This window comes from Papio anubis, chromosome 8 (assembly GCF_008728515.1).
Source record: "Papio anubis isolate 15944 chromosome 8, Panubis1.0, whole genome shotgun sequence".
In the NCBI taxonomy this organism is placed as follows: Eukaryota; Metazoa; Chordata; class Mammalia; order Primates; family Cercopithecidae; genus Papio; species Papio anubis.
Genome location: NC_044983.1, coordinates 93,184,630 through 93,212,383, shown reverse-complemented (window position 1 = coordinate 93,212,383; position 27,754 = coordinate 93,184,630). Strand labels below are relative to the sequence as shown.

Sequence of the window (27,754 nt, the reverse complement as noted above, 5' to 3'; positions counted from 1 at the left end):
TTGGGAGGAGGAGGCAGATGGATCACTTGAGCCCAGGAGTTCCAGACCAGCCTGGGTGACATAGCGAAACCTCATCTCTAATAAAAATGGAAAAATTCGCCAGGTGTGGTGGTGTGTGCCTACAGTACCAGCTACTACTGGCCAGGCGGGAGGATCACCAGAGCCTGGGACACAGAGGTGGCAGTGAGGTAAGATCACACCAGGCCACTTCTCTCCAGCCTGGGCCACAGAACAAGACCCTGTCTTGAAAAAAATAAAAATAAAAATAAAAACTAATAATTATGGAGTCTCTAGGTGCCAACGCATCAGTTAAGTGCTGGGAGGGATATAAAAATGAAGGCACTGGCCAGGGCCCACTGGCTCACACTTATAATCCCAACACTGGGGGAGGCTGAGGCAGGAGAATTACTTGAGGCCAAAAGTTTGAGACCAGCCTGGGCACCATAGTAAGACCCCCCTCATCTATAAAAAAAATTATATTATATATAATAAAAATATATAAAATAAAATTTTATCACACACACGCGTATACATTTCTCCCATGTTGGAGACATTGATGTGAACAATTAGTATGGCCCCATTTATGAGACAGTATTTGTGTTTTGCAATTTATAAAAGCACTATAGGGAAAGGATTTTTCTTATTCACTACCAAACCACAGTACTAGAACAGAATCTGCCACTGAGTTTCTCAATAAATATTTGCTGAATAAATGAAGCACCTTCCATTATCTCAGTCATGCTGCAGAATGTTTTATTAATTACCACTATTTAGTAAATAAAGAAACCAAGGCTCTGACCACAAAGCTAAAGGTAGTATTGACAACATTTAAAAATAAGTAAAAGGTGTGGTGGCTCACATCTGTAATTCCAGCACTTTGGGAGGCCGAGGTGGGAAGATCACAAAGTCAGGAGATTGAGACCATCCTAGCTAAATGATGAAACCCTGTCTCTACTAAAAACACAAAAAATTAGCCAGGCGTGATGGCACACGCCTGTAGTCCCAACTACTAGGGAGGCTGAGGCAGGAGAATCACTTGAACCAGGGAGGCGGAGCTTGCAGTGAGCCAGGATCATGCCACTGCACTCTAGCCTGGGTGACAGAGCGACACTCTGTCTCAAAAAAAAAAAAAAAAAACCAACTAAAAAATAACTAAAAGAGTATAACTAAATGCTTAAGGGGATGGGCACCCAATTTTCCATGATGTGATTATCCTGCACTGTACCAAAATATCTCATATACCCCATAAATACACATACTTACTATGTACCCACAAAATTTTTAAAAAATTAAGTGCATTCAAAAATATCTTTTAATATCTGTATAAATACATCAACCAGTATTATATTTTATTCTGCTATGGTTTTGCTAATTTAGACTACATGACTAGTAATGATGAACATGGTTGTGCCTTTAAAAATAAATAAATAAAATAAAATAGAAGTCATACTGACAGAAGCCAACCCTAGGTCTTCTGACTCGAAATGTGATGTGGGCATTTCAAATAAGTACTAGTGAAAATGTTTAAAAGATTTAAAAAGTCTTTTTAAAGATAATTGGGAGTTTCTAGCTTCTGAGTTCCTGGTAATGGCAGAGTTACCTTGGTCAGACTAACCTTCCTGCAGGTAAGATTTATAAAATCTAGAAAAATTACTCATGCACAAATTTTAAGTCATGGGAGAGTAACCAAAAACATGCACAAGTCAAAAGGGAGTCTACCCTTCAAAGACAAACTACAATGAGTGAGATGTGAGTCTGTGGCCTTTCACCAGGGGGCACTGCCAGCTCTGCCTGCAGCCTGGATGGTAGGCAGCCCTACCCTCATGGGCTTGGGGAGTCTCACTCTGCCGCCCAGGCTGGAGTGCAGTGGCCGGATCTCGGCTCACTGCAAGCTCCGCCTCCCGAGTTCACGCCATTCTCCTGCCTCAGCCTCCCGAGTAGCTGGGACTACAGGGGCCCGCCACCTCGCCCGGCTAGTTTTTTGTATTTTTTTTTAGTAGAGACCCTGTGTACTCTTAACTTGTCTCATTCCTTTGACTCCGCCGGACTTCGCAGACCTGGTGTTGAGTCTGACCACCTCAACATTTCATTTTTTTTTTTTTTTTTTTTTTGAGATGGAGTCTCGCTCTGTCACCCAGGTTGGAGTACAGTGGCACGATCTCAGCTCACTGCAAGCTCTGCCTCCTGGGTTCGCACCATTCTCCTGCGGATCACGAAGTCAGGAGATCGAGACTATCCTGGCTAACATGGTGAAACCCCATCTCTATTAAAAATACAAAAAAACTAGCCGGGCTTGGTGGTGGGCGCCTGTGGTCCCAGCTACTGGGGAGGCTGAGGAAGGAGAATGCCATGAACCCGGGAGGCGAAGCTTGCAGTGAGCCAAGGTTGCGCCACTGTACTCCAGCCTGGGCAACAGAGTGAGACTCTGTCGAAAAAATAAAAAATACAAAACAAAAAAATAAAGAAATTTATCTTGAGATAAATGCATAAATATAAGGGTGTACTTAACAGGGTTGCAGTGAATATATTTAAGTGAAATGTCTCAATGTTCAACAACAGGTAATTTATTAAATAATGATATTCATATAATGGATTGAGATAGAACAATATTCAGAAAATACTACACTTTTAGCAAAAAATTACAAAAGAATATTCACTACACAGACCTTGTAACAGACCTTGCAGTATTATATACTATGTAATGTATAACATTATGTTAACTTATCTCTGTCCAAATATATTTTGGACTCCTTGATCAAACTGTGGAATTTTGGTTAGTGTTTACCTCTAATACAGACAGCATAGGAATTGTAATCTTAGGAAATCAAAAAGCAATTTGGATGTCCAAAGAAAGACAAACTGACCAAAGTTTGTTTACTTCTTTGGCATTCAGGAATACACTTAATATTTTTAGACTGTAAGTAAAATCTTCATGCTTACCTTAAAAGTCAAGATAATGCTAATAAATAGAAGAATAATAAGGACCAAACAGGTAGGATTCACTGACATGACATCATCTCTGTAGGGAAAATTAGGAGGCTGCAAAAGAAAAGGGCCTCATTAGTAAATCTCATTAATCATTCCAGACAGTATTCCTTGGGCACCAATTCAGACATGCTTATCAGAAAGCAACTGATTAAAGCAGACAGCTATTATTTAGGATGAATGCAAAATTTCTAGCCTGACTCTGCCCTCCTACCATATAAAAGAAGTCAGTGATCTGTATCCAGGGACATTTTGTATATCCAGGGATCTCTGAAATTTGGATTCTCTGCAAGTTCTGAACCATTCCTTTTTTTTTTAAAACGGAGTTTCTCTCTGTCGCCCAGCTCAGCTACTTGGGAGGCTGGGGTGAGCAAATCACTTGAGCCCTGGTGCAGGAGGTTGCAGTGAGCTGAGATCATGCCACTGCACTTCAGCCACCTGGGCAACAGAGCCAGACCATGTCTCAAAAAAAAAAAAGTTCTGAACCATTCTAAAGGACATATGCAGGGCAAGGAACAGAAACCTACTAAAATGATGGCTTCTTTGCAAAGAGCATTTGTGTTGATGGTACTTCTCCCAAGACAGCATATTCTCTTATACTAGCAAGTACTTCCAGGGCAGGGCAAAATAAGCACTACCATCCACAATGCTTAACAACGAGGTCAAAGGGAACCTTCTCAGGAGGACCAAAGTCGGCTACTATGGTTAGAGGGAGTTGCTAGACTTTCCCCACAAAACACTCACACAGCAATGATCAACGCCTACATCACTGGCCTAGGCAAGTGAATGGGAAGGAGGCCTACTGTGCTATCTCATCTTTTATCTCTTCTTCACTGTTCAACACTATGTGTTGGGATTCCTCATGAACGATATTCTGAAACAAAGTTGTTTCCAATGTTGAGGAAGAACATGGAGAAGGCCCATGACTCATGTGCTTGGCTCCTGCTCACCAGGGTGAACACCACCTAATGGTTTTCAGTCTCCTTTCACTTGGGACAAAATATCTAAGAAATAAAATCGTCATTCTTTGTGATCAGATCATGCAACTTTATTTTTTTTTATTTTTTTATTTTTTTTGAGACGGAGTCTCGCTGTGTCGCCCAGGCTGGAGTGCAGTGGCGCAATCTCGGCTCACTGCAAGCTCCGCCTCCCAGGTTCACGCCATTCTCCCGCCTCAGCCTCCGAGTAGCTGGGACTACAAGCGCCCGCCACCACGCCCGGCTAGTTTTTTGTATTTTTAGTAGAGATGGGGTTTCACCATGTTAGCCAGGATGGTCTCGATCTCCTGACCTCGTGATCCACCCGCCCTAGCCTCCCAAAGTGCTGGGATTACAGGCTTGAGCCACCGCGCCCGGCCAAATTTATTCTTTTATTAATAAAATAACTTGGCTAAGCACAGTGGCTAACGCCTGTAATTTCAGCACTTTGAGAGGCTGAGGCAGGCAGATTGCTTGAGTACAGGTGTTTGAGACCAGCCTGGATAACACAGTCAAACCCCATCTCTACTAAAAATACAAATTTAGCCGGGCATGGTGGTGCATGTCTGTAGTCCAAACTACTCGGGAGGCTAAGGTGGGAGCATGACTTGAGCCCAGAACATTGAGGTTGCAGGCTGGGCATGGTGGCTCATGCCTGTAATCTCAGCACTTTGGGAGGTCAAGGCGGGCGGATCACCTGAGGTCAGGAGTTCGAGACCAGCCTGGTCAACATGGCAAAACCCCACCTCTACTAAAAAAATACAAAAATTAACCGGGCATGGTAGTGGGCGCCTGTATTCCCAGCACTCTGGGAGGCCGATGAGGGTGGATCCCTTGAGGCTAAAAGTTTGAGACTAGCCTGGAAAAGATGGTGAAACCCCATCTCTACTAAAAATACAAAAAATTAGCCAGGCATGGTAGTGGGTGCCTATAATCCCAGCTACTCGGAAGAATGAGGCAAAAGAATGGCTTGAACCCAGGGAGGCGGAGGTTGCAGAGAGCCGAGATTGCACCACTGCACTGAGTCTCAAAATAACAAACAAACAAAAAAAAACGGTGAAGTTGGCCCACTACAGTGAGTCAGACCTATAATGCCAGCACTTTGGGAGGCCAATGCTGGAGGATCACTTGAGTCCAGGAGTTTGAGACAAGTCTGGGCAACATGGTGAAACCCCCATCTCTACAAAAGATACAAAAAGAAAAATTAGGTGGGCATGGTGGTGCACGCCTGTAGTGCCAGCTACTCAAGAGGCTGAGATGGGAGGATCACGTGAGACTGGGAGGTCAATGCTGCAGTGAGCCATAATCACACCACTGCACTCCAGCCTGGGTGACAGAGACCCTGTCTCAAAAATAAAGTTATTCCAACCTCATAACCATTATAAGCTTCTTAATACCCTGCCACAAATATTCACTCACACGATCAAAAGGACATTTAACCATAAACTAGTCCCAAAATGATGCTTGAGAAAGGGATTCTATGGTCAAACAAATTTGGGAGCTAGTATAGAGAAGAGTTCCACTTTCTTTTGATTTTTCTTTTTTTTTAGACGAGGCCTCACTCTATTGCCCAGGCTGGCTGGAGTGCAGGGGCGTGATCTTGGCTCACTGCAGCCTCCACCTCCCACGTTCAAGCAATTCTCCTGCCTCAGCCTCCCGAGTAGCTAGGGTCACAAGCGTGTGCCACCTTTCCCAGCTAATTATTTTGTTTGTTTGTTTTTGAGCAGAGCTTCACTTTCAATACACTAGCAGAGGCAAAAAGCTATCCTTTGTTGATTACTGAGAAAACTACATTTTACCAAATAAAACTATTAGTAACTGACTATAATTTAAGTAGGCACATCAAACACCACCATCACTGCCACCAATCATAACCCCGGCCCTCAAAACTTTCTTATCAGGCCAGACACAGTAGCTCACACCTGTAATCCCAGCACTTTGGGAGGCCGAGATGGGTGGATCACCTGAGGTCAGGAGTTCGAGACCAGCCTGACCCACACAGCGAAACCCCATCTCTACTAAAAATACAAAATTAGCCAGGTATGTTGGTGCATGCCTATAATCCCAGCTAGCTGGGAGGCTAAGACCCTGGAGGCAGAGGTTGCAGTGAGCCAAGATCACATCATTGCACTCCAGCCTGGGCAACAAGAGCAAGACTCCATCTCAAAAAAAAAAAAAAAAAAAAAATTCTTATTGGTAATTCAGCTACAAGCTAAAAATCCTGAAATTAATGTCTGTGTATCTCTATAACTACATCCCTTACTTAACCAGCTTCCCTAATGAAAAGAATTAATGAAAAGGAGCAGTAAGAGGTCCACATACCAATTGCCGTATGTATTCCTGAATGGAGTTTGGATAAACAAGCACAGTGATTGCAACCAAGGTGTTCAGGGCAAAATCAAAGATCTGGTAACAGAAGAATGGGATGATCCACGCTGCGCGTTGCTAAACAGAACAGAAAATAGAAAGTTATTGTGTTCAATATTATAAAACAATATTTTGTTAAATTCAAATAAATATTTTATTAATCTGAAAGGAAATGCAAAAATTGGAGTTCATTAACCCATGTCATCATGGAAACCGGTATGCCAAATATAAGCAGTCAACAAAGAAGCTTCAGTGAACATTTCCAGGGCTGGCTATGTGTGGTGGCTCACACCTGTAATCCCAGCATTTTGGGAGGCTGAGGTGGGTAGATCACTTGAGGTCAGGAGTTTGAGACTAGCCTGCCCAACATGGTGAAATCACGTCTCTACTAAAAAATACCACACTCAGCAAAGTATGGTGGTGCACACCCATAGTCCCAGCTACTCTGGAGGCTGAGGTGGAAGAACCACTTGAATTTGGGAGGCGGAGATTGCAGTGAGCTAAGATCACACCACTCTATTACCACCTGTGTGACAGAGTGAGATCCTATCTTCCCAAAAAAAAAAAAAAAAAAATTCCAGGACTATAATATTGGTTTTCCTAGTACCACATAATACAAACGAGAGATTTAAACAGAGATTCTTAACCGAAAACTGGAAAGTCACTTCTCACTTACTATAGACTCTAGCAGCACAGATTACACATGTAAGAGACCAAGGAAAAGGCCAGCATCTTACTGCAAGCTGCTTACCTTGTACGCTCCGTAAGTAGCCATAGCACATATCAGAATCATGAGAAGAGAAATCGCAATGGCAATGCACATGTCTGCCAAAAGATTAAAAAGAAATTTTTTTTAAAAAGACAAATCAGTAGTGGATCCACTGTTTGAACACGTTCAGTCTCTTCTCAAAGGCATTTTGTAAATAAACTAGTATAAAGTTACTAAAAACTTTATACTAAGAGATTACTCTAAATAGAAAAAGGGATATTGGTTTACAGATTTTTTTAATGTTTGTTCTTCTGGTCCACTGGATTATATAAATCATTAATTAGGTATTATTTTATAGATATATAGGTGTCTAACTTCTATTTTATAAACTCATGTGTGCCTCAAAGCTCTAATGAAAGTCTTCATAGCTTTCCATCTTATTTAAAATAAAACCTCCACTTCTTATCAAGGCCTTGATGTTCCTCTTTATTCCAGAGCATGTCTACCTCTCTAATCTTGCCTCACCTTGTCCCACTCTCTTGCTCGCTATAAGACAGCCATACCATCTGGTTCATTCTATTTTGCTTTATCTTTTTTTTTTTTTTTTTGAGACAGAGTCTCACTCCATCGCCTGGGCTGGAAAGCAGTGGCACAATATTGGCTCAAGGCAAACTCCATATCCCAGGCTCAAGCGAGTCTCCCGCCTCAGCCGCCTAAGTAGCTGAGACTACGGGTGTGCTCCACCATGCCCAGCTAATTCTTTATAACTTTCAGTAGAGATGGAGGTTTCACCATGTTGGCCAGGCTGGTCTCGAACTCCTGACTTCAAGTGATCTGCCAGCCTCGGCCTCCCAAAGTTCTGGGATTACAAGCACAAGCCACCCTGCCCGGCCTTTAACTTCTTTTTTTCTTTAGTCAATCTCTGGTAAATAAGGGGTCTTGTTTGGTCTCCCAAGCTGGAGTTGCAGTGGTGCGATCATGGCTCATTGCAGTTGCAATTGCCTGGGCATTGTCACTATGGGATTACAGGCACAGGCCACCGCACCCGGCCAAAAATTTCTTAAACCAACTTGGCAGGTACACAAGTGCTTGTAGTACCATGATTGGCTACAGGTAATAAATATTTTATAAATATTCTTTTATACCTACTCAATAAGAAATAATTTTAGTGGCCGGGCGCGGTGGCTCAAGCCTGTAATTCCAGCACTTTGGGAGGCCGAGATGGGCGGATCACAAGGTCAGGAGATCGAGACCATCCTGGCAAACAAGGTGAAACCCCGTCTCTACTAAAAAATACAAAAAACTAGCCGGGCGAGGTGGCGGGCATCTGTAGTCCCAGCTACTTGGGAGGCTGAGGCAGGAGAATGGCGTAAACCCGGGAGGCGGAGCTTGCAGTGAGCTGAGATCCGGCCACTGCACCCCAGCCTGGGCGACAGGGCGAGACTCCGCCCCCCCCCCCAAAAAAAAATAATAATAATAATTTTACAAAAATGAACTTCAAACTGTTGGTTTTTTAAAACTGCTTTTCCTAAATCTGGCAGAACAAATTATTGTTAATGAGAAAAATAATGTTGGTTTTCATTGTACATGCAACTTCTCTAAAAGCTTTGAATTTTTTCAACATAGAGATCTAGAGGGGAAAAAAATAATACTCATAGTAAATCTCTGCTAAATTGTAAATCACATCCTGAATTGAAAAACATTAAAATGTAAACAACAACAACAATAAAATGCATCAGAGAAGCAGCCGGTGAGGAAAAGAGCACGAAAGGAGGAATACTGGACACCAGAGCTGACCTAGTTCCTGCTCAGCCAGTGACAAACAGGACCTCAACGGATCCAAGGGATTCTGTAGCCTTAATGTATCTGTAGTGTCAACTTGACTGGATTGAAGGATGCAAAGTATTGTTCCTGGGTGTGCCTGTGAAGGCGTTGCCAAAGGAGATTAACATTTGAGTCAGTGGACTGGCAAATGCAGATCCAACCTCAATCTGGGTGGGTACCATCTAATCAGCTGCCAGACCAGCTAGAATAAAGTAGGCAGGAGAAAATGGAAGAGCAGACTTGCTGAGTCTTCTGGCTTCCATCTTTCTCCTGTGCTGGATGCTTCCTGCCCTCGAACATCAGACGCCAAATTCTTCAGCTTTTGTACTCTTAGACTTACACCAGGGGTTTTTCCAGGGGTTCTTGGGCCACTAGCCACAAACTGAAGGCTGCACTGTCAGCTTCCCTACTTTTGAGGTTTTGGGACTCAGAATGATCCATCACTGGCTTCTTTGCTCCTCAACTTGCAGATGGCCTATTATGGGACTTCACCTTGTGATCATATAAGTCAATAAACTCCCTTAAATATATCCCATTAGTTCTGTCCCTCTAGGGAACCCTGGCTAATATAGCATCCTGAGATTTCAGTAAGACATTAGGAGAGCTTTTTATAGTATTCTTGTAGGCAAAGTAGGGAAATGTACAGTTTGGTTAGGTGGAACATCAAGATAAGTAGTGGAGTGGCTCTACCAGCTGGGTTCTGGTGCTATTCCAAAACCATTCTTCAACACCCCGTTCTCTGCCCCAGGCAGTGATCTGTTTGGGCGATCAACATACAGCTCTTTTGCCCTCCGCCCTCTGGTGAGGGAATGAGATCACAAGGAGGGAAGAGAGTGAGGGTGCCTCCCACTCCCAGGTTGTCTCGGTTGGTGGTAGTCCTAGTCCAAATGTCACTGCTCCTCACAAAGAGGTTAAATCTAGGTGACTCTCGCATTCCCAGCTCCAGTAACCATGGCCTTCCATCCATTCTTTAACTCTAGAGAAGAAGAGTAAAATGGCTAGCCTAAATGATCCAAGTGACTTCACCAACTCTAGTGGTCTTCTCATACATACAAAGGTGTACCTTTGCACAAAGTCTCCTTGAAAATAAACATCCAGTACAGGCGCAGTGGCTCATGCCTGTAATCCCAGCACTCTGGGAGGCCGAGGCGGGTGGATCACTTGAGGTCAGGAGTTCAAGAACAGCCTGTCCAACATGGTGAAACCCTGTCTCTACTAAAAATACAAAAATTAGCTGGGCATGGTAGTGCTCACCTGTAATCCCAGCTACTCGGGAGACCAAGGCAGGAGAATCACTTGAACCTGAGAGGTGGAGGTTGCAGTGAGCTGAAATGGCGCCACTGGAGGTGACAAAGTGAGACTGCAACTCAAAAAAAAAAAAAAATCCAAGTAATTAATTGATTTATCCTTTAAAAGAAAAAAAAAGTCAAGATGTAACTTTTTTTGAAAGGATGGGAGGGTGGATGGATGAAAATAAAGAGACAGGCCGGGCACGGTGGCTCACTCCTGCAATCCCAGGACTTTTGGAGGCCAAGGTGGACGGATCGCTTAAGCCCAGGAGTTCAAGACCAACTTGGGCAACATGGTGAAACCCGTCTCTACTAAAAATACAAAAATTAGCCAGGCGTGGTGGTGCGCACCTATGGTCCCAGCCACTCAGGAGGCTGAGGTGGGAGAATTGCTTGAGCCCAGGAGGTAGAGGTGGCAGTGAGCCGAGATTGTGCCACTGCACTCCAGCCTGGGCGACAGAGCAAGACCCTGTCTCAAAAAATAAAATACAAAAGTAAAGAAAATAAAGGGCCAGGATGGTTTCCCTGGCTCAGCTTCCCCTGCTGCTGTAGTTCTATTTCCTCAAGGCTGTCAGGATCTTTGCGCACAAGCCGGCAAGCTGTGCAGACTGCCAAGTGAGTTTGGGGTGTGTGACGAGAGGGCAGGTAGGCAGCCAAGGGCCCTTTCCAAATGCCAGAGTGAGGTGAGCCTTAGTTTGTGATGCTGAGAGTCATCAAGAAAGCTGGCCCTCCTCAGGCTCATCAATCTTTTTTGTTGCTGTTTCCTATTTCTCAGATTTTATTATCAAAACTTTCAAATATGCACATACATATATAAGCATACACACATTACAATTAATTCTCATTACCCATTTTGCTTATATTGTTTCATCTCTGATTGCTTCATTTTTGCCCATTCTGCCACTGGAAATCTGGATTGTTTCCAACTTTTGGCTATTATAAATAAAGTTACTATGACCATTTTTACACATGGCTGACGATGGATTTATGAAGCACCCGTTTCCCTAGGGTATATATCTAGGACTGGGTTGTGTAGCACTCACTTCTGGAGTGTACATATATCAAGGAGTGGAATGCAGGGCCATAGGGTAGATATATATTTAGCTTTAGTTTTCCAAAGTGGTTGGTGTGATTTACATTCCCAGCCGTGATTTGAGAGTTCCGGCTGCTCGGCATCGATACCAATAGGTGGTATTGTTAACTGTGTTAATGTTGGTCATTTTGAAGAGGCATGGTAATTTACCACTGTAGTTGCAATTCCTATAACTTATAATGTGGAGAATATTCTCTTATGGATATCTTCTTTTGTGAGGTGTCTTTCTCCCAGATTTCACCCAGAACCATTTATTGAAAAGACCATCCTTTCTCCAATAAACGTAGGGGTCTTTAGCCTAAACCAGGTGACTGTACATATAAATAGCCATCATTTCTTGACAACTTATCTGGCCACTTCTTTCTTCAGGCTAAGTTTGTCTGCCCAGTAAAGAAAGTTAAGTTTGACTAGAAAGACAAATCTACCACAAAATTAATTAGAAATTCATATGGATGAACTGCTGTTTCACATTATGCATAGCAGGGACACTTGCTGTTATAATTCTTTGCCAAACAAAATTTCACAAATAAAATTCCATGAAGTCTACTTCTACTCAAGGCTATGAGTGTGTAACACAATATGCCACACATACATGCTTTTCAAACATTACTCTTTGAGCTTCTAACTCAGTGGACTGAACTATTTTTTCTTTAACTTTTTATTTTGAAGTCATTTTAGACATATAGGAAAGTTACAAACACAGCAGAATTCACATATACCCTTCACCCTGCTTCCCCTATTAACAATTTACCTAGCTCTAGCATAACTACCAAAACCAGGAAATTAACATTGGTACAACACTGTTAATTAAACTGTACAACTAATTGGAATTTTACCTGTTCCCCTTCAATATCCTTTTTCTTTTCCAGAATCTAATCCAGGATCCCACAGTGCATTTAATTGTGTCTCCTCCAATCTGTGACAGTTCCACATCCTTTCCCAGTATAGTCAATTTTTATAACACTGAAAAAACTGAGGGCGGGTAGAGTGGCTCATGCCTGTAATCCCAGCACTTTGAGAAGTCGAGAACGACAAATTGAGCTCAGGAGTTTTGACACCAGCCTGGGCAACATGACAAAACCCCATCTCTACAAAAACTTAGCCAGGCGTGATGGCTCATGCCTCTAGTTACAGCTACTTGGGAGGCTAAGGTGGGAGAATCGCTTGAGCGCAAGAGGTAGAGACTGTAGTAAGCCCAGATTGTGTGTGACACCACTCCAGTCTGGTGACAGAGTGGGACCCAGTCTCAAAAAAATTTTTTTAACTCATTTTCTTATATTTTCTTTCTTTATTCCAGTAGATTTTCCTATATGCCTCATTTCAGTACAAATAGGAATTTAGCTTTCTTCTACCAGATCATGGAAAAGATCACATGCAAAAGTGAGAAAGAGTTCTGCTCTGTCTGGCTGGATGAAATCTTCAGATAGCTGTCACCAATGCAAAAAGATATCAAGATAAAATTGCTACATTAATTTTCATAATTTTTTTTTAATTTGAGACAGGGTCTGGCTCTGTCACCCAGGCTGGAGTGCAGTGACACCATCTTGGCTTACTGCAACCTCTGCCTCCCAGGCTCAAGCGATCCTCCCACCTCAGCCTTCCAAGTAGCTGGTTTTACAGGCAAGCACCAACACATTGGACTAATTTTTGTATTTTTAGTTGAGACAGGGTTTTGCCGTGTTGCCCAGGCTGGTCTCGAACTCCTGAGCTCAAGCAATCCACCCGCTTCGGCCTCCCAAAGTGCTGGGATTACAAGTGTGAGTCACCGCACCTGGTCTAACATTTCTTATTCTGTCTATTCTGAATAACCCCATTATACTCCTATGAATTCTTCCAGAAAGAATAATTAGTTTAATTAACGTTAAATTAATGTCACTCTGCTTTCTTTCCCCTCAGATTAAAGCTACACAATTCCAGTAGCAGGATTCCTAGGAAAAGAAGTTGTAAATGATAATGCTATGATTCTATCTGGATCCCTAGGAAAAGAAGTTGTAAATGATAATGCTATGATTCTATCTGGATCTAGTAGTAACACTGCATGGCTTATTCTAATCACCAGAGATTAAGCTGGGTAATAACTATCTGACATGATAGGCTTAATTTAGCTATCTCGAAAGGCTTGCTGGTACTTAAGACTTTAAAATAGTAATTGTTTTATAATGTCCTGGATGTTAATTCCAGTGCCTTTGCGGTTTCTATCCTATTTTATATATTTGAAAAGAACTGATAGGCCGGGCGCGGTGGCTCAAGCCTGTAATCCCAGCACTTTGGGAGGCCGAGGCGGGTGGATCACAAGGTCAGGAGATCGAGACTATCCCTGGCTAACATGGTGAAACCCTGTCTCTACTAAAAATACAAAAAACTAGCCGGGCGCGGTAGCGGGCGCCTATAGTCCCAGCTACTTGGGAGGCTGAGGCGGGAGAATGGCGTGAACCCGGGGGGCGGAGCTTGCAGTGAGCCGAGATCGCGCCACTGCACTCCAGCCTGGGAGACACAGTGAGACTCCGTCTCAAAAAAAAAAAAAAAAAAAAGAACTGATATATTTGAAAGAATTGAATGAATAGTTTGTAATTACATTTTTTTTTTTTTTTTGAGATGGAGTCTTGCTCTGTTGCCCAGGCTGGAGTGTAGTGGCATGATCTCAACTCACTGCAGCCTCAGCCTCCCAAGTAGCTGGGACCACAGGCACGCAGCCACCACATCCGAACAATTTTTTGTATTTTTAGTAGAGACGGAGTTTTGCCATGTTGGCCAGGCTGGTCTTGAACTCCTGATCTCAAGTGATCCCCACCCCACCCCCCAGCCTCCCAAAGTGCTGGGATTACAGGTGTGAGCCACCACAGCCAGTCTGTAATTACTTTCTATCATTTAAATCACATGGTTATAAAGGTACAGAAAAGTGGATATTCACTTGAGTTAATCTGTTTTTTTTTAAATTCTCTTACATGTGTTTTGGTCTCCTTTAATAAATAAGCTCACAGGCCAAAAGTTATTGGACACAGCTTTCCATATTTAACTCATGTGTGGATAGGATTAATAGTCCTTGAGATGGATTATTTATTTTAATTTTGAAATGTAGTCTTACTCTGTCACCCAGGCTAGAGTGTTACGGCGCAATCTCGGCTCACTGCAAACTCCCCGTCCCAGGTTCAAACAATTCTCCTGCCTCAGCCTCCTGAGTAGCTGGGATTACAGGTGTCCATCATGCCCAGCTAATTTTTGTGTTTTTAGTAGAGATGGAGTTTGTCATGTTGTACAGGCTGGTCTTGAACTCCTGACCTCAGGTGATCTGCCTGCCTTGGCCCCCCAAAGTGCTGGAGGAATTACAGGTATGACCACCAAGCCCAGCCTGAATAATAAATTACTTTAAATTGTGCTTGAGCCGGGCGCGGTGGCTCAAGCCTGTAATCCCAGCACTTTGGGAGGCCGAGACGGGCGGATCACGAGATCAGGAGATCGAGACCAGCCTGGCTAACCCGGTGAAACCCTGTCTCTACTAAAAAGTACAAAAAAACACTAGCCGGGCGAGGTGGCGGGCGCCTGTAGTCCCAGCTACTCTGGAGGCTGAGGCAGGAGAATGGCGGGAACCCGGGAGGCGGAGCTTGCAGTGAGCTGAGATCCAGCCACTGCACTCCAGCCTGGGCGACAGAGCGAGACTCCGTCTCCAAAAAAAAAAAAAAAAAAAAAAATTATGCTTGAAAATTGGCCAGGTGTAGTGGCTCATGCCTGTAATCCCAGCACTTTGGGAGGCTAAGGTAGGTGGACCGCTTGAGCTCAAGAGTTTCAGAGCAGCCTACGCAACATGGTGAAACCCCATCTCTACAAAAAATACAAAAATTAGCCGTGTGATGGTGCATGCTTGTAATCCCAGCTAATCAGGATCTCAAATCCCAGGATAATATAATGCAACTTTTCCCTGCAGTAACTTTAATGCCCCAACGTCTCAATCCATGTTGTGAAACAATAGTGGTGGAAGATGATGGCTAGAAAGCATCCCTTGGTTCTCTGTTTACTTCACTACCAGTTAGTTACTCTCTCATTCTTCCTCCTGGCCTCTCACAGTTGGGGATCCTTCAGGGCTCAGTTCTAGGCCCCGTTCCCTTTTCTTTTTACTCTTTCCCTAACCGAAATTTAGTTTTTAGGCTGTTATCCTCAAATCTATAATCTCAGTCCAAATATTTCCTCTGGGCCACAGGCTCCCATGCCTGACCTTTGTAACCTCTCTACTTTAAGATAGTTCACATGTTCCAGCCGTAAGAATCTAGGTAATAGTAGCTGAAACAGCAAAAGGTACTAAGCACTTCCTATGGGCTAGGCCCCATTCTAAGCATGTTTTATGCACTAACTCATTTAATCCTCGCAACAACTTTGAGGCAAGTAGATTTTAGTAGAGATGGGGTTTTGCCATGTTGGCCAGACGGGTCTTGAACTCCTGATCTCAAGTGATCCCCACCACCCTCCCCGCCTCCCAAAGTGCGGGGATTACAGGTGTGAGCCACCACAGCCAGTCTGTAATTACTTTCTATCATTTAAATCATGTGGTTATAAAGTCACTCCTATCTTGCAGAGGGGAAACTGAGGCAGACAATGATAAGTCACTAGCTCAAGTTTAGCATCTTTAACACATGGCAGTGTCAGAACTCAAACTGACCTCTTCTGGCTTCGGAGCCTACACTCCTGTATTAGTCTGTTTTCATGTTGCTGATAAAGACATACCTGAGACTGGGAAGAAAAAGAAGTTTAACTGGACTTACAGTTCCACATGGCTGGGGAGGCCTCAGAATCATGGCAGAGGGTGAAAGGCACTTCTTACACGGTGGTGACAAGAGAGAATGAGGAAGAAGCAAAAGTGGAAACCCCTGATAAACCCATCAGATCTCATGAGACTTGTTCACTATCACGAGAACAGCAAAGGAAAGACCGGCCCCCCATGACTCAATTACCTCCCCCTGGGTCCCTCCCACAATATGGGGGAATTCTGGGAGATATAATTCAAGTTGAGATTTGGATGGGGACACAGTCAAACCATATCATTCGCCCCAGACCCTCGAAATCTCATGTCCTCACCATTTCAAAACCAATCATGTCTTCCCAACAGTCACCCAGGGCCCTTTTTTTTTTTTTTTTTTTTTTTTTTGAGACAGAGCCTCACTCTGTTGCCCAGGCTGAAGTGCAGTGGCACGATCTCAGCTCACTGCAACCTCCGCCGCCTGGGGTTCAAGCAATTCTCCTGCCTCAGCCTCCCAAGTAGCTGGGATTACAGGCGCCCACCACCACACCAGGCTAATTTTTCTATTTTTAGTAGAGACGGGGTTTTGCCATCTTGGTCAGGCTAGTCTTGAACTCCTGGCCTCAGGTGATTTGCCGGCCTCAGACTCGATCTCGTGAGACTTATCCACTATCATGAGAATAGCAAGGGAAAGAGCAGCTCCCATGATTCAATTACTTCCCCCGGGACCCTCCCACAATACAGGGGAATTCTGGGAGACACAATTCGAGAATTGGGTGGGGACACAGCCAAACCATATCAATTCCAAACAACTGTGCTCTCAGTTAGTTACTGAAATTAAAGTCTAGTTTTCTCCCCTAAGTCTGTTCCCACCTCCTGACTCTGGGCTTTCTCAGCTCAGTAAAGACGCAGGTCATCTCTTCAAACTGGAAAGCAGAAGTCATCTTTGATTCCTCCGTCTCCTTTGCTGCCCAAAACAGCGAGTTCTGCCAAATCCTTCCCTGTTCTGTATCCCCAGTGCAGCCTAGGTGGTATCCCCAATACCACTCTCCCAGACTCTGTGCTCACACACCCAGTCCCCCACTCAGCAGCAAAAGGGATCTTAAATGCATACATCAGTTCATGCATTTAGTTAAAACCACTGAACAGCTTTTTCTCACTTGGAGAAACACAGAGCCCTCACCATGTCTTTCGAATGCTTCCGATCTCTAAAACTGCATCTTGAGCCACTCTCTCCCCTTACTTTGCTCCAACACTTTTAAAGAAAAACTCACTTGAAGTTCTCCAAAGTCAATGAGAAATACATCTGTACTATCTTCTGTTTGAGATTATGCACAGCACTGTTCCTCTCCTTTGGCATGGACTCAGCATGATTATAAAATGATGAGGCTTCAGTGATCTTGAAGCTGGGAGCCTAGCTTCCTCCCTGCTTACCCCACATCCCACATCCCTGTACATATTTCCATTCACTGGGAAAAGGCCCTGAATTCCCCCAAATAATCTGCAACATCATTTCTAGAATGGAAAAAGATCACTCCTAGAATAAAAATAAATACTGAAACATAACAGAAGACACAAGGAGATAAGCACGAGCCTTTTCACCTTCCTTCCTGCCATTTATACCTCTTCCTCTCAAAAAAGGCCAAAAGGCCCAGGGTAGAAAGTCTATGATAATGCAATCGTTTTTTAAATGGGTAAGTTAACGTAAGATGAAAAACGATCTTATTTAGACTCTTGCACCTAGAAGACAGTCAGAACATTAGATGCATGCAAATATTTGCTGATTTGCAATGACAACTTATATTTCAGCTCAAATGAGCTCATTAGTCTATATTTGTAATTTAATAGGAAGTGCTGGCAGTCAGATTCCCTGCCCTTGACAATACCAAAATATCTACTACTTACTGGCATCATCCATGAACTCAAAGTCACCTCCCAGTTCAGAACTTGAAAAGTGATACTGATCCGGATCAGCCAGGGCACTCAATAAAATCAACAGTACCACAGCATTGATGATCTGCAGTAAGAAAAAAAAAAAAAAAAAAAGAATTTAAGTAACCCCAGGATGCAATCCTTATAAGAGAAAACTACACTGACCACATGGAGTCAGGCTGGCCACAGGCAACTTCCTCAGTGGCTTGACTCTCAACACTAAGCCCCACCCATGGACCCATCCAGGGAGCAGACAAACATTCCCTAAGGCGGAAATGCTGCCAGCCCATTCAGTTGCAGCCAAGTGCACAAGGCTTGGAGTGAAGACAACAGCAGGATTTTACCTCATTCCCCCTGGCCCAGGCACCATAGAGCAGTGAACAACACACACAAACACAGGCAGCAGTGCTGGCGCCAGTGGTTGAAAAAGCACAAAAACTTTCCAGTGAGTCAGCTACACTCTAGAGTTAAAGGTAAGCAACCCAAGTTGTCTCAGTTAATCAAACATTTTACAGATTCAAATCAGTGGAGCTTTGAGAGCTTTGAAGCCATCTAGGAAGCAGTTTCAGAGAATGAATGCAAAGCTACATAGTGGATCCAGGATCATCCTCCTGCAATAACTCTTTCCAGGCCAGGCCAGGCCAGTAGTCCTGTCTTCTGAATACTGCCCTTAGCTACTTTAAACTCAGCTCCTCTAAATGAAAATCACCTTCTTTAACACCTTCCACTTCTGCTCCTCCTTATTTGTTCTCTAACTTAAAAAATGGCCTCGCTGGCCGGGCGCGGTGGCTCAAGCCTGTAATCCCAGCACTTTGGGAGGCCGAGATGGGCGGATCACGAGGTCAGGAGATCGAGACCATCCTGGCTAACACGGTGAAACCCCGTCTCTACTAAAAATACAAAAAACTAGCCGGGCGAGGTGGCAGGCGCCTGTAGTCCCAGCTACTCGGGAGGCTGAGGCAGGAGAATGGCGTGAACCCGGGAGGCGGAGCTTGCAGTGAGCTGAGATCCGGCCACTGTACTCCAGCCTGGGCGGCAGAGCAAGACTCCGTCTCAAAAAAAAAAAAAAAAAAAAAAAGGCCTCGCTATTAAATAATTAATGAAAAACATTCAGGCACTATGCTAAGTGCTTTATGTGGAATCTCTCTTAAGTCCTGCAATAACCTAATGAAGTGGGTACTAAATTATTCCCATGTTATACATAGCAAACTGAGGCTCAGAGGTTAAAAAACACTGCTCAGGAACAAACAAACTACTAAGCTGTAGAGATGGGATTTGAATCCAGGAATTTAGGTTCCAGAACCTAACCTCTACAAGTCTCCTGTCCATACACGAAACTTGATCATCTGAGTTTACCATCTTTATCCTGCACACCCAACCAACTGCAAAATCTTGACCATTCTGCCTCTTCATTTCTATTTCCTTTATTCTTCCTGTCACTGCTCGACAATACACACACATATTAACTTTGATGGGGCTGGGGTAGTAAGGATCGCAGAGTTTAAGTGAGGCACCAGCTAAGATTGGGTTGTTGTCTGTTAAGAGACAAGGTGTCTATATTGCCCAGGCTGGCCTCAAACTCCTGGGCTCTAGCAATCCTCCCACCTCTGCCTCCCAAGTAGCTGGGACTACAGGTGCACATCATTGGGCCAGGCCAAGACTAGCTTGTTACTTCTTTACTATTCTAAGTTCAGAAACTTATGGCGGAGTTCTTTGTTTCACTCCTCTCAAATGGAGTGAAGATATGAATAACCTTCATACAGAGAGAGAAGCCTCTTACTAACAACACTAACTAATGGCATATCCTACCACAAAAATCATATTTGGGCTGAACACAGTGGCTGTCTGTAATCCCAGCACTTTGGGAGGCTGAGGTGGGAAGATCACTTGAGTCCAGGAGTTCAAGACAAGCCTGGACAACATAGTGAGACCTCATCTCAACAAACAAAAAAATGAGCCAGGGATAGTGGCGCAGGCCTGTAGTCCCAGCTACTTGGAGGCTGAGGTGGGAGGATTGATTGCCTGAGCCCAGGAGTTTGAGACTACAGTGAGCTGATGCGTCACTGCACTCCAACCTGGGCAACAGAGTAAGACCTTCCCTCAAAACCAAATAAACAAAAATCCACATATTTGGAAATACTTGTTTAAAGGAAGTATAAATGTTTTACAGAACATCCATTCAAGAGTTTATTTTTGGCTGGGCACGGTGGCTCATACCTGTAATTCCTCTACTTTGGGAGGCCGAGGTGGGTGGATCACTTGTGATCAGGAGTTCGAGAGCAGCCTGGCCAACATGGTGAAACCCTGTTTCTAAAAATGCAAATTAGCTGGGCGTGGTGGTAGATGCCTGTAATCCCTGCTACTCAGGAGGCTGAGGCAGGAGAATCACGTCAACCAGGGAGGCAGAAGTTCCAGTGAGCTGAGATCGTGCCATTGCCCTCCAGCCTTGGTGAAAGAGTGAGACACTGTCTCAAGGAAAAAAAAAAAAAAAAAAAGTTCATTTTTAAATGACAATCCCAATTGGCTGTTTCAGGGTTACTGTAGGATTCGAAGTAACTTCTGTTTTTCTTTTTTTTTTTTTTTTTTTTTGAGACGGAGTCTCACTGTGTCACCCAGGCTGGAGTGTAGTGGCATGATCTCGGTTCACTGCAACCGCCACCTGCCAGGTTTAAGCGATTCTCCTGCCTCAGCCTCCCGAGTAGCTGGGATTACAGGTGCCTGCCACCACGCCCGGCTAATTTTTGTATTTTTAGCAGAGATGGGGTTTTTACCGTCATCAGGCTGGTCTTGAACTCCTGACCTTGAGATTCACCCAGCTCAGCCTCCCAAAGTGCTAGGATTATAGGCGTGAGCCACTGCGCCTGGCTGGAATAACTTTTCTTCCTGTATTTTCCAAATTGTCAGATAAAAGCCGATTGCTTTTTGAAAAAAATTATGAGAATAGGCACTTCCCAGAGAATACATAACTAATTTAAACAGATATTACAAGCATATGTTTAACCAAATACCTAAAGGTACAAAAGAATATACAGGGAAAAGTTACCTTCTCCGTCAAAGGCATCTGAACCAAAGCGACTTCATTACGAACAGGGGTTTGGTAAAATGAGGCTAAGACCCACTGGGCTGCACTCCCAGTTAGGCCTTCTAAGTCACAGGATGAGACAGGAGGTCAGCACAAGGTACAGGTCACAGAGACCTTGCCGATAAAACAGGTGATGGTAAAGAAGCCGACCAAAACCCACCAAAACCAAGATGGTGACAAAAGTGAGCTCTGGCTGCCCTCACTGCTCGTTATGCACTAATTATAATATATTAGCATGCATGCTAAAAGATACTCCCACCAGCACCATGACAGTTTACAAATGCCATGGCAACGTCAGGTAGTTACTCTATATGGTCTGAAAAGGGGAGGAACTCTCATTTCTGGGAACTGCCCACCCCTTTCCTGTAAAACTCATGAATAATCCACCCCTTGTTTAGCATATAATGAATAAATAATTATGGTATTATCAGTGGAACAGCCCAAGCTACTGCTCTGCCTATGGAGTAACCATTCTTTTGTTTCTTTACTTAATAAACTTACATTCACTTTACTCTGTGGACTCAACCTGAATTGTTTCTTGCACGAGGTCCAAGAACCCTCTCTTGGGGTCTGCATCAGGACCCCTTTCCAGTAACATCTCCACAGTAATTATTGTAATAGTATCTTGTTTCTCTCCAAAGATCCAAGAAATTTCATAACACATTTTAAACTGTGATTAACAAAACTATTTGAAGAAAACTTTTCATTACAACTCCAAGGCTTAAAGGAGGCACAGGTCAGTCCCACAACTGGCATTATGATATACGGCAAAGATGTTATTTGATAAACTGTCAAGTTTTCTTGTCATTTCAATCCCTCTATATTTTTTAAATTTATTTTTTATTTTATTTTTTGAGATGGAGTCTCACACTGTCGCCCAGGCTGGAGTGCAGTGATGCAAGCACAGCTCACCGCAACCTCCGCCACCCGGGTTCAAGTGATTCTCCCGCCTCAATAGGCGCCTGTAGCTGCGATTACAGGCACCTGCCACCACGCCTGGCTAATTTTTTTGTATTTTTATGAGAGACAGGGTTTCACCATGTTGGCCAGGTTGGTTTCGAACTCCTGACCTCAAGTGATCCGCCTGCCTCAGACTCCCAAAGTGCTGGAATTACAGGTATGAGCCACTGCGCCCAACTCTTCTATACTCTCATTTTTGAGAAAAGGTATGTGGAAAATTATGGACTGAAATAAGATCAAATGAGATAAGAGCAATGCCACTCAAGTTAGTTACCTTACCTCTTCACATCTTAACAAGAACCATATTAAAAGCTTTTGTTTACTAGTTTTCTAGATCTTCTAAAGCCAGTGTTACGCACCTGCTTTACACATGTGCTTTCCTGTACTCTCAGTCCCCAGGGACCTGTTAACCCTTAATCAGCTTATTATTCCCTTGTGGAGTCTACTGATCATATATAGCTACTAATCGCCTACAACACATACTTGCTAAGTGCTTAGGAAGAACTCCCCGGGACTCAGAACATGAAGTTAAATACATCATGTACCCAAAAAACAAAAAGCATAAAGCAGTGAGTGTGACAAGAGCTCAGAGAAAGAATAATGGAAGTTAAGGAGAGTTACAGTCAGGGGTTGCAGGGACCTGCAACAGAGATGGTAGCATTTGAACAGGAACTCGAAAGATGAAGATTTGGAGCCTGAGGGGTATGGAAAAGAACAATTCCAAGTATGAGCAATGCCACTGAGACGAGGACATGTCCTCAAGACAGCAAGTTCAATGTGGCTGGAACGCCAGGGTAGGTGGTTATGAAAAGAAATGTTAGAGGATAGAACCAGAAATGTGGGATGGGGCCAAGTGGTGAAGAGGCCTCGAAACTAGGATAGAAATTCTAATAGTTAACGAAAATGCCATAAAGGTTTTTGAGGAAGGATATAACATGATCAGAGCTATGTTGTCAGAAAGAGCAAACTGGCAGAAGTAGGAAAGCTAAATTAGAGGCAGGAATCCAATCTGGTGTTAAATAAAAATTATAAGCGGCCATTGTTGAAGACTGAGCTCCTGCACAATAGGGCCCCAACACACTAGAACACAAACCAAAATGCAGTCACCCGTGCTCAGGTTCACGATAACCTGAAGTCACCTGATGCTAACTAACAGTTATTTTTGTATTGTTCTGTCTCCCTGCCCCTGCCTTACAAGAAAAGTCCCTTTTAAATGACCCATCTGCTTTTAGTTCTTTGTTTCTGGTTTAGTTCTTTGTTTCTGGTTTATTCAGCCCATTTCTCTCTAAAAAGCCAAGCTCCTCTGCTTAGCTCACAGGATACTCATATGGGATGAAGTGTTACCCAATTCTAGAAAGCCAATTAAGATCTTTAAACTAAATTGTTCTAATTTTGTCCTTTGACCCTGGAAACACCTACGATAGTCTGGCTAAGAAGTAATAGGGCACTTCATCTCTAATTCGCATGATAACCCTGTGAGATGGTCATCTTCCGCATTAGTTGGTCAGGTTTAGTGACTTTATCTTAGGGCCTATGTGTGGGACAGCCAAGGTTGGAACCCCAAGACCTTTCCACATGGAGGCAGAATTACTAGAGATACAGTAACTGACTACATGCAAAGAACACAGAAAAAGAAGCAAGGAAGACCTGAGACTTCAAGCCTGGTGACAGGATGTATCTTGTCATTATCAGAAATGGAAAAGGTCAGTGGAAGGACAATGACAATGTCGATTTTAGATACACTGTGCTGAAAGTACTTGCAGTATATCCAAATAATCCTATTTTTAGCTTATCCATCTGGCCTCTAACCCTCCTCTTTGTACTCGCCCTATGGTATTCATGTGTGCCCTGTTTTTCTGTTTGCTACTGGAGTTCTGACAGCCTGATGCTGTCAGATACTTACATGCCTTTCTGCCCTCTCCTGTTCCATCTCTATAACACATCACATGGTGTCTGACAACAGAGTCCTGGCTGCTGGCTCAGCGTGTCCTTCTTACTCCAGAGTGGGTCCTGGGTCCTACACCTGCCAGTGTCATAAATGCTGTAGTAACTATTATCACCCACTCTGTACCTCTAGCCCTGTGGTCTTTCTCTCAGGGGACCAAGTCCCCTTCCAGGTGCCCTGGTTCTTCATGAGGCAGTCCAGATAGAGGGGACACAGATAAAACAAAGATATGACAGGTACGCTGCTCATTACACATCACAAATGACTCACCACTGTGGCTTTTAATCAGTGTGGAACTTTCCTAATATAAGAAGGTCTGTGCACCAGCACGTATCTACCGTATTATTATATAAAACCTCAACTGTTGGATGGGAATCTGGCACACCATGAATGATGTGAATAGAAAATGGGGAGCCATGAGGACCTATGTCTGTGCAAAGGGGTTGGGGTTAGGATTAGCCATGGTAGCTACTAAACCCAGACAGATGGAAAAGGTCAAACATGAGTCAAAACCCCAACAACACTGGGTAAGAAGAACTTCCTGAAAGAGAGAAAGTGGCAATCACTCAATCATCCATTCTAACCAAGAATAAAACATCACCACAAATGAGAACCAAGACGACGCTCAGGCTTGCCAGGAGCAGATGACGTAATGCCTACAGCTGATCTAAATGCAAAAGAGGGGACACACTTATGCTCTAATTCAGTTAATGCTCACTCATATTTGGGCTTTGTTTGTTTTTTTGTGTCATGAACAAACTGTTCCTGTTCTATTTACAAACTGATCCTGTGATGTCACATATTTTTCCTTGTTCTTAACAATGATTACTTCCACATGTAAATAAATCCAACTTCTGTAATTTCTTAAGTGGTGTTAGGTCCCTGAATATGTTCCAGGAATTCAAAGTGCTTTTCACCCATAAATCGTCTATCAGACCCCAAATAAGAGACCTGCAGCTTGAATCTAAACAACTGAAAACGTAATTGTCAGCTCTCCTTTTTAAAAGCCTCAATTAAAAGAAAAAACCTTAAGAACATTCAAATCCACTAATACAGTAATTAAACAACGATCAGAAATTTACACAAGTTGTATCCAAAAATGATCATTGCAGACTGATCTATAATAATGAAAACTTGAAACAAAAGCAGAATGACTGAATATTAAAGCCAAGTAACAGAATCCTATACAAGCATTAAAATCATATTTTAAAAAATGTTAATGACAGGGGGCCGGGCACAGTGACTCACACCTATAATCCTAGCACTTTGGGAGGCCGAGGCCGGTGGATCACGAGGTCAGGAGATCAAGACCATCCTGGCTAACACGGTGAAACCCTGTCTCTACTAAAAATACAAAAAAATTAGCCAGGCGTGGTGGTGGGTGCCTGTAATCCCAGCTACTCGGGAGGCTGAGGCAGGAGAATGGCGTGAACCCGGGAGGCAGACCTTGCAGTGAGCCGAGATAGCATCACTGCACTCTAGCCTGGGCGACAGAGTGAGACTCCGTCTCAGAAAAATATATATATATAATAATAATAATTAGCCAGGTGTGGTGGTAGGCACCTGTGGTCCTGGCTACTCTGGAAGCTGACACAGGTAGATTGCCTAAGCGCAAGAGGCTGAGGCTGCAGTGACCTGCGATCATGCTACCACACTGCACTCTGAGTGACAGAGTAAGATTTTCTGTCTCAAAAAATAATAATAAATAAACATTATAATCTGATATGCTGTTTTCTGATACTTGGCTAATTTCTATATTCCAGTATTTGGAAATTTTTTCTAAAAGCTATTAATGGGGCTGGGCATGGTGGCTCATGCCTGTAATCCCAGTACTTTGGGAGGCCGAGGCAGGTGGATCACCTGAAGTCAGGAGTTTGAGACCAGCCTGGACCACATGGTGAACCCTTGTCTCTCAAAAATACAAAAATTAGCCGGGCGTGGTGGCGGGTGCCTGTAATCCCAGCTACTCAGGAGGCCAATGCAGGAGAATCGCTTGAACACGGGAGGTGGAGGTTGCAATGAGCCAAGATCACGCCACTGCACTCCAGCCTGGGTGACAGAGTGAGACTCCATCTCAAAATAAATAAATAAAATTAAAATAAAATGAGAGCTATTGATGGCAGATATGCCTCTCATTTGGACTCAATTTCAATGGGCAAATCAAATGGAAGTTTGAATCAGACTCTCAATATGGTCCTGTTCTGATATTAAAATAAACTTCTTCTCATGCTTGTTACTTCAATTCAAATAAATATGATAAATATATTCTGGGGGGAAAATAGATTTATTGTAAAATCCTATTTGCCTAAGAAATTCACTAAATTAGTTCACCTACTATGTGCCCAACACTGCTTGAAACTGGGTTGTACAGAAATTTTTTTTTTTTTTTTTTTTTTTTTTGAGACGGAGTCTGGCTCTGTCGCCCGGACTGGAGTGCAGTGGCCGGATCTCAGCTCACTGCAAGCTCCGCCTCCCGGGTTTACGCCATTCTCCTGCCTCAGCCTCCCGAGTAGCTGGGACTACAGGCGCCCGCCGCCTCGCCCGGCTAGTTTTTTGTATTTTTTAGTAGAGACGGAGTTTCACCGTGTTCGCCAGGATGGTCTCGATCTCCTGACCTCGTGATCCGCCCGTCTCGGCCTCCCAAAGTGCTGGGATTACAGGCTTGAGCCACCGCGCCCGGCCCAGAAATTATTAAGACATGGTCCCAAGCTGGGCGTGGTGGTTCACGCTTGCAATCCCAGCACTTTCGGAGGCTGAGGTGGGAGGACTGCTAGAGGCCAAAAGTTCAAGATGAGCTGAATTTTTATATTTATTAATAAATTTTAAATTAGCTGGGTTTGGGAGGCCAAAGCGGGTAGATCACCTGAGCTCAGGAGTTCAAGACCAGCCTGGCTAACATGGTGAAACCTCATCTCTACTAAAAATACAAAAATTAGTCAGGCGTGATGGCAGGTGCCAGTAATCCTAGTTACTTGAGAGGCTGAGGCAGGAGAATTGTTTGAACCTAGGAGGCAGAGGCTGCGGTGAGGCGAGACTACACCATTGCACTCCAGCCTGGGCAACAGAGCAACAAAAAAAAAATGTAGCTGGGTTTGGTGGTATATGCTTGCAGTCCTAGCTTCTTGGGAGGCTGAGGTGAGGGTTCATGCTTGAGCCCATGAGTTCAAGGCTGTAGTGAGCTATGATGGTGCCACTGCTCCCCAGGCTGGGCGACAGAGCAAGAACCCCAACTCTTAACCCCTGTCCCATTTGTCCCAGCAGCCCTAGCAGCTGCAGCATTTATCCTGAGATAAGTTTGCCACAAAATATCTTGCTTTTATTATTATTTTTGCATTCCTCTAGTATATCAATTTGGGAAACAACAGACATTCTGTTTACAGCATTCAGTTTTAATAGGGGTATTTCCATATACAAAATATACGAATTCTCTATCGCTGAAAGTGTCAAATCCTACAAAACAGCATTCCTATGGATGATGTTAACATCATTCTTGAACAGTTGTTGGCCGAAGATTCATTTGAACAATCCCATTTTTCTGAAATAGACAACACTGATGTTCTGTTCAGAAATAATTCCAAGAACAATTTTTATATTTTATTTTACAATGAAAATCACTCAGATTTGCTTCAGCCTCATAGGGTGTGTTTACATAAAATTAAATGAGTGCTGAGAGCAAGCTAAACCTTTTTTTCCTGAACAGAAAAATGGTTGAAAAAAAAAGACATGGTCCCTGTGCCCAACATTAGTCCAGTGGGAGAAACATACACCAACAGCCAAGTAAAATGTAGAATAAACGCTATAACATTCATTAACTCATTCATTCAGTTGTTCAAAAATTAATCTATTATGCAACAAATATATG

General features: G+C 43.5%; 1 protein-coding gene across 1 annotated transcript in view; it reads right to left on the bottom strand.

Annotated features, from left to right (window-relative positions):
- LAPTM4B (lysosomal protein transmembrane 4 beta) overlaps positions 1–27,754 on the bottom strand; it is a 74,761-nt gene that overhangs the window by 30,665 nt on the left and 16,342 nt on the right. Inside the window, 4 exon segments of the mRNA XM_003903001.5 lie at positions 2,941–3,039; positions 6,285–6,407; positions 7,081–7,154; positions 17,879–17,990. Of these exon segments, the coding sequence (XP_003903050.4) occupies positions 2,941–3,039; positions 6,285–6,407; positions 7,081–7,154; positions 17,879–17,990 (408 nt within the window).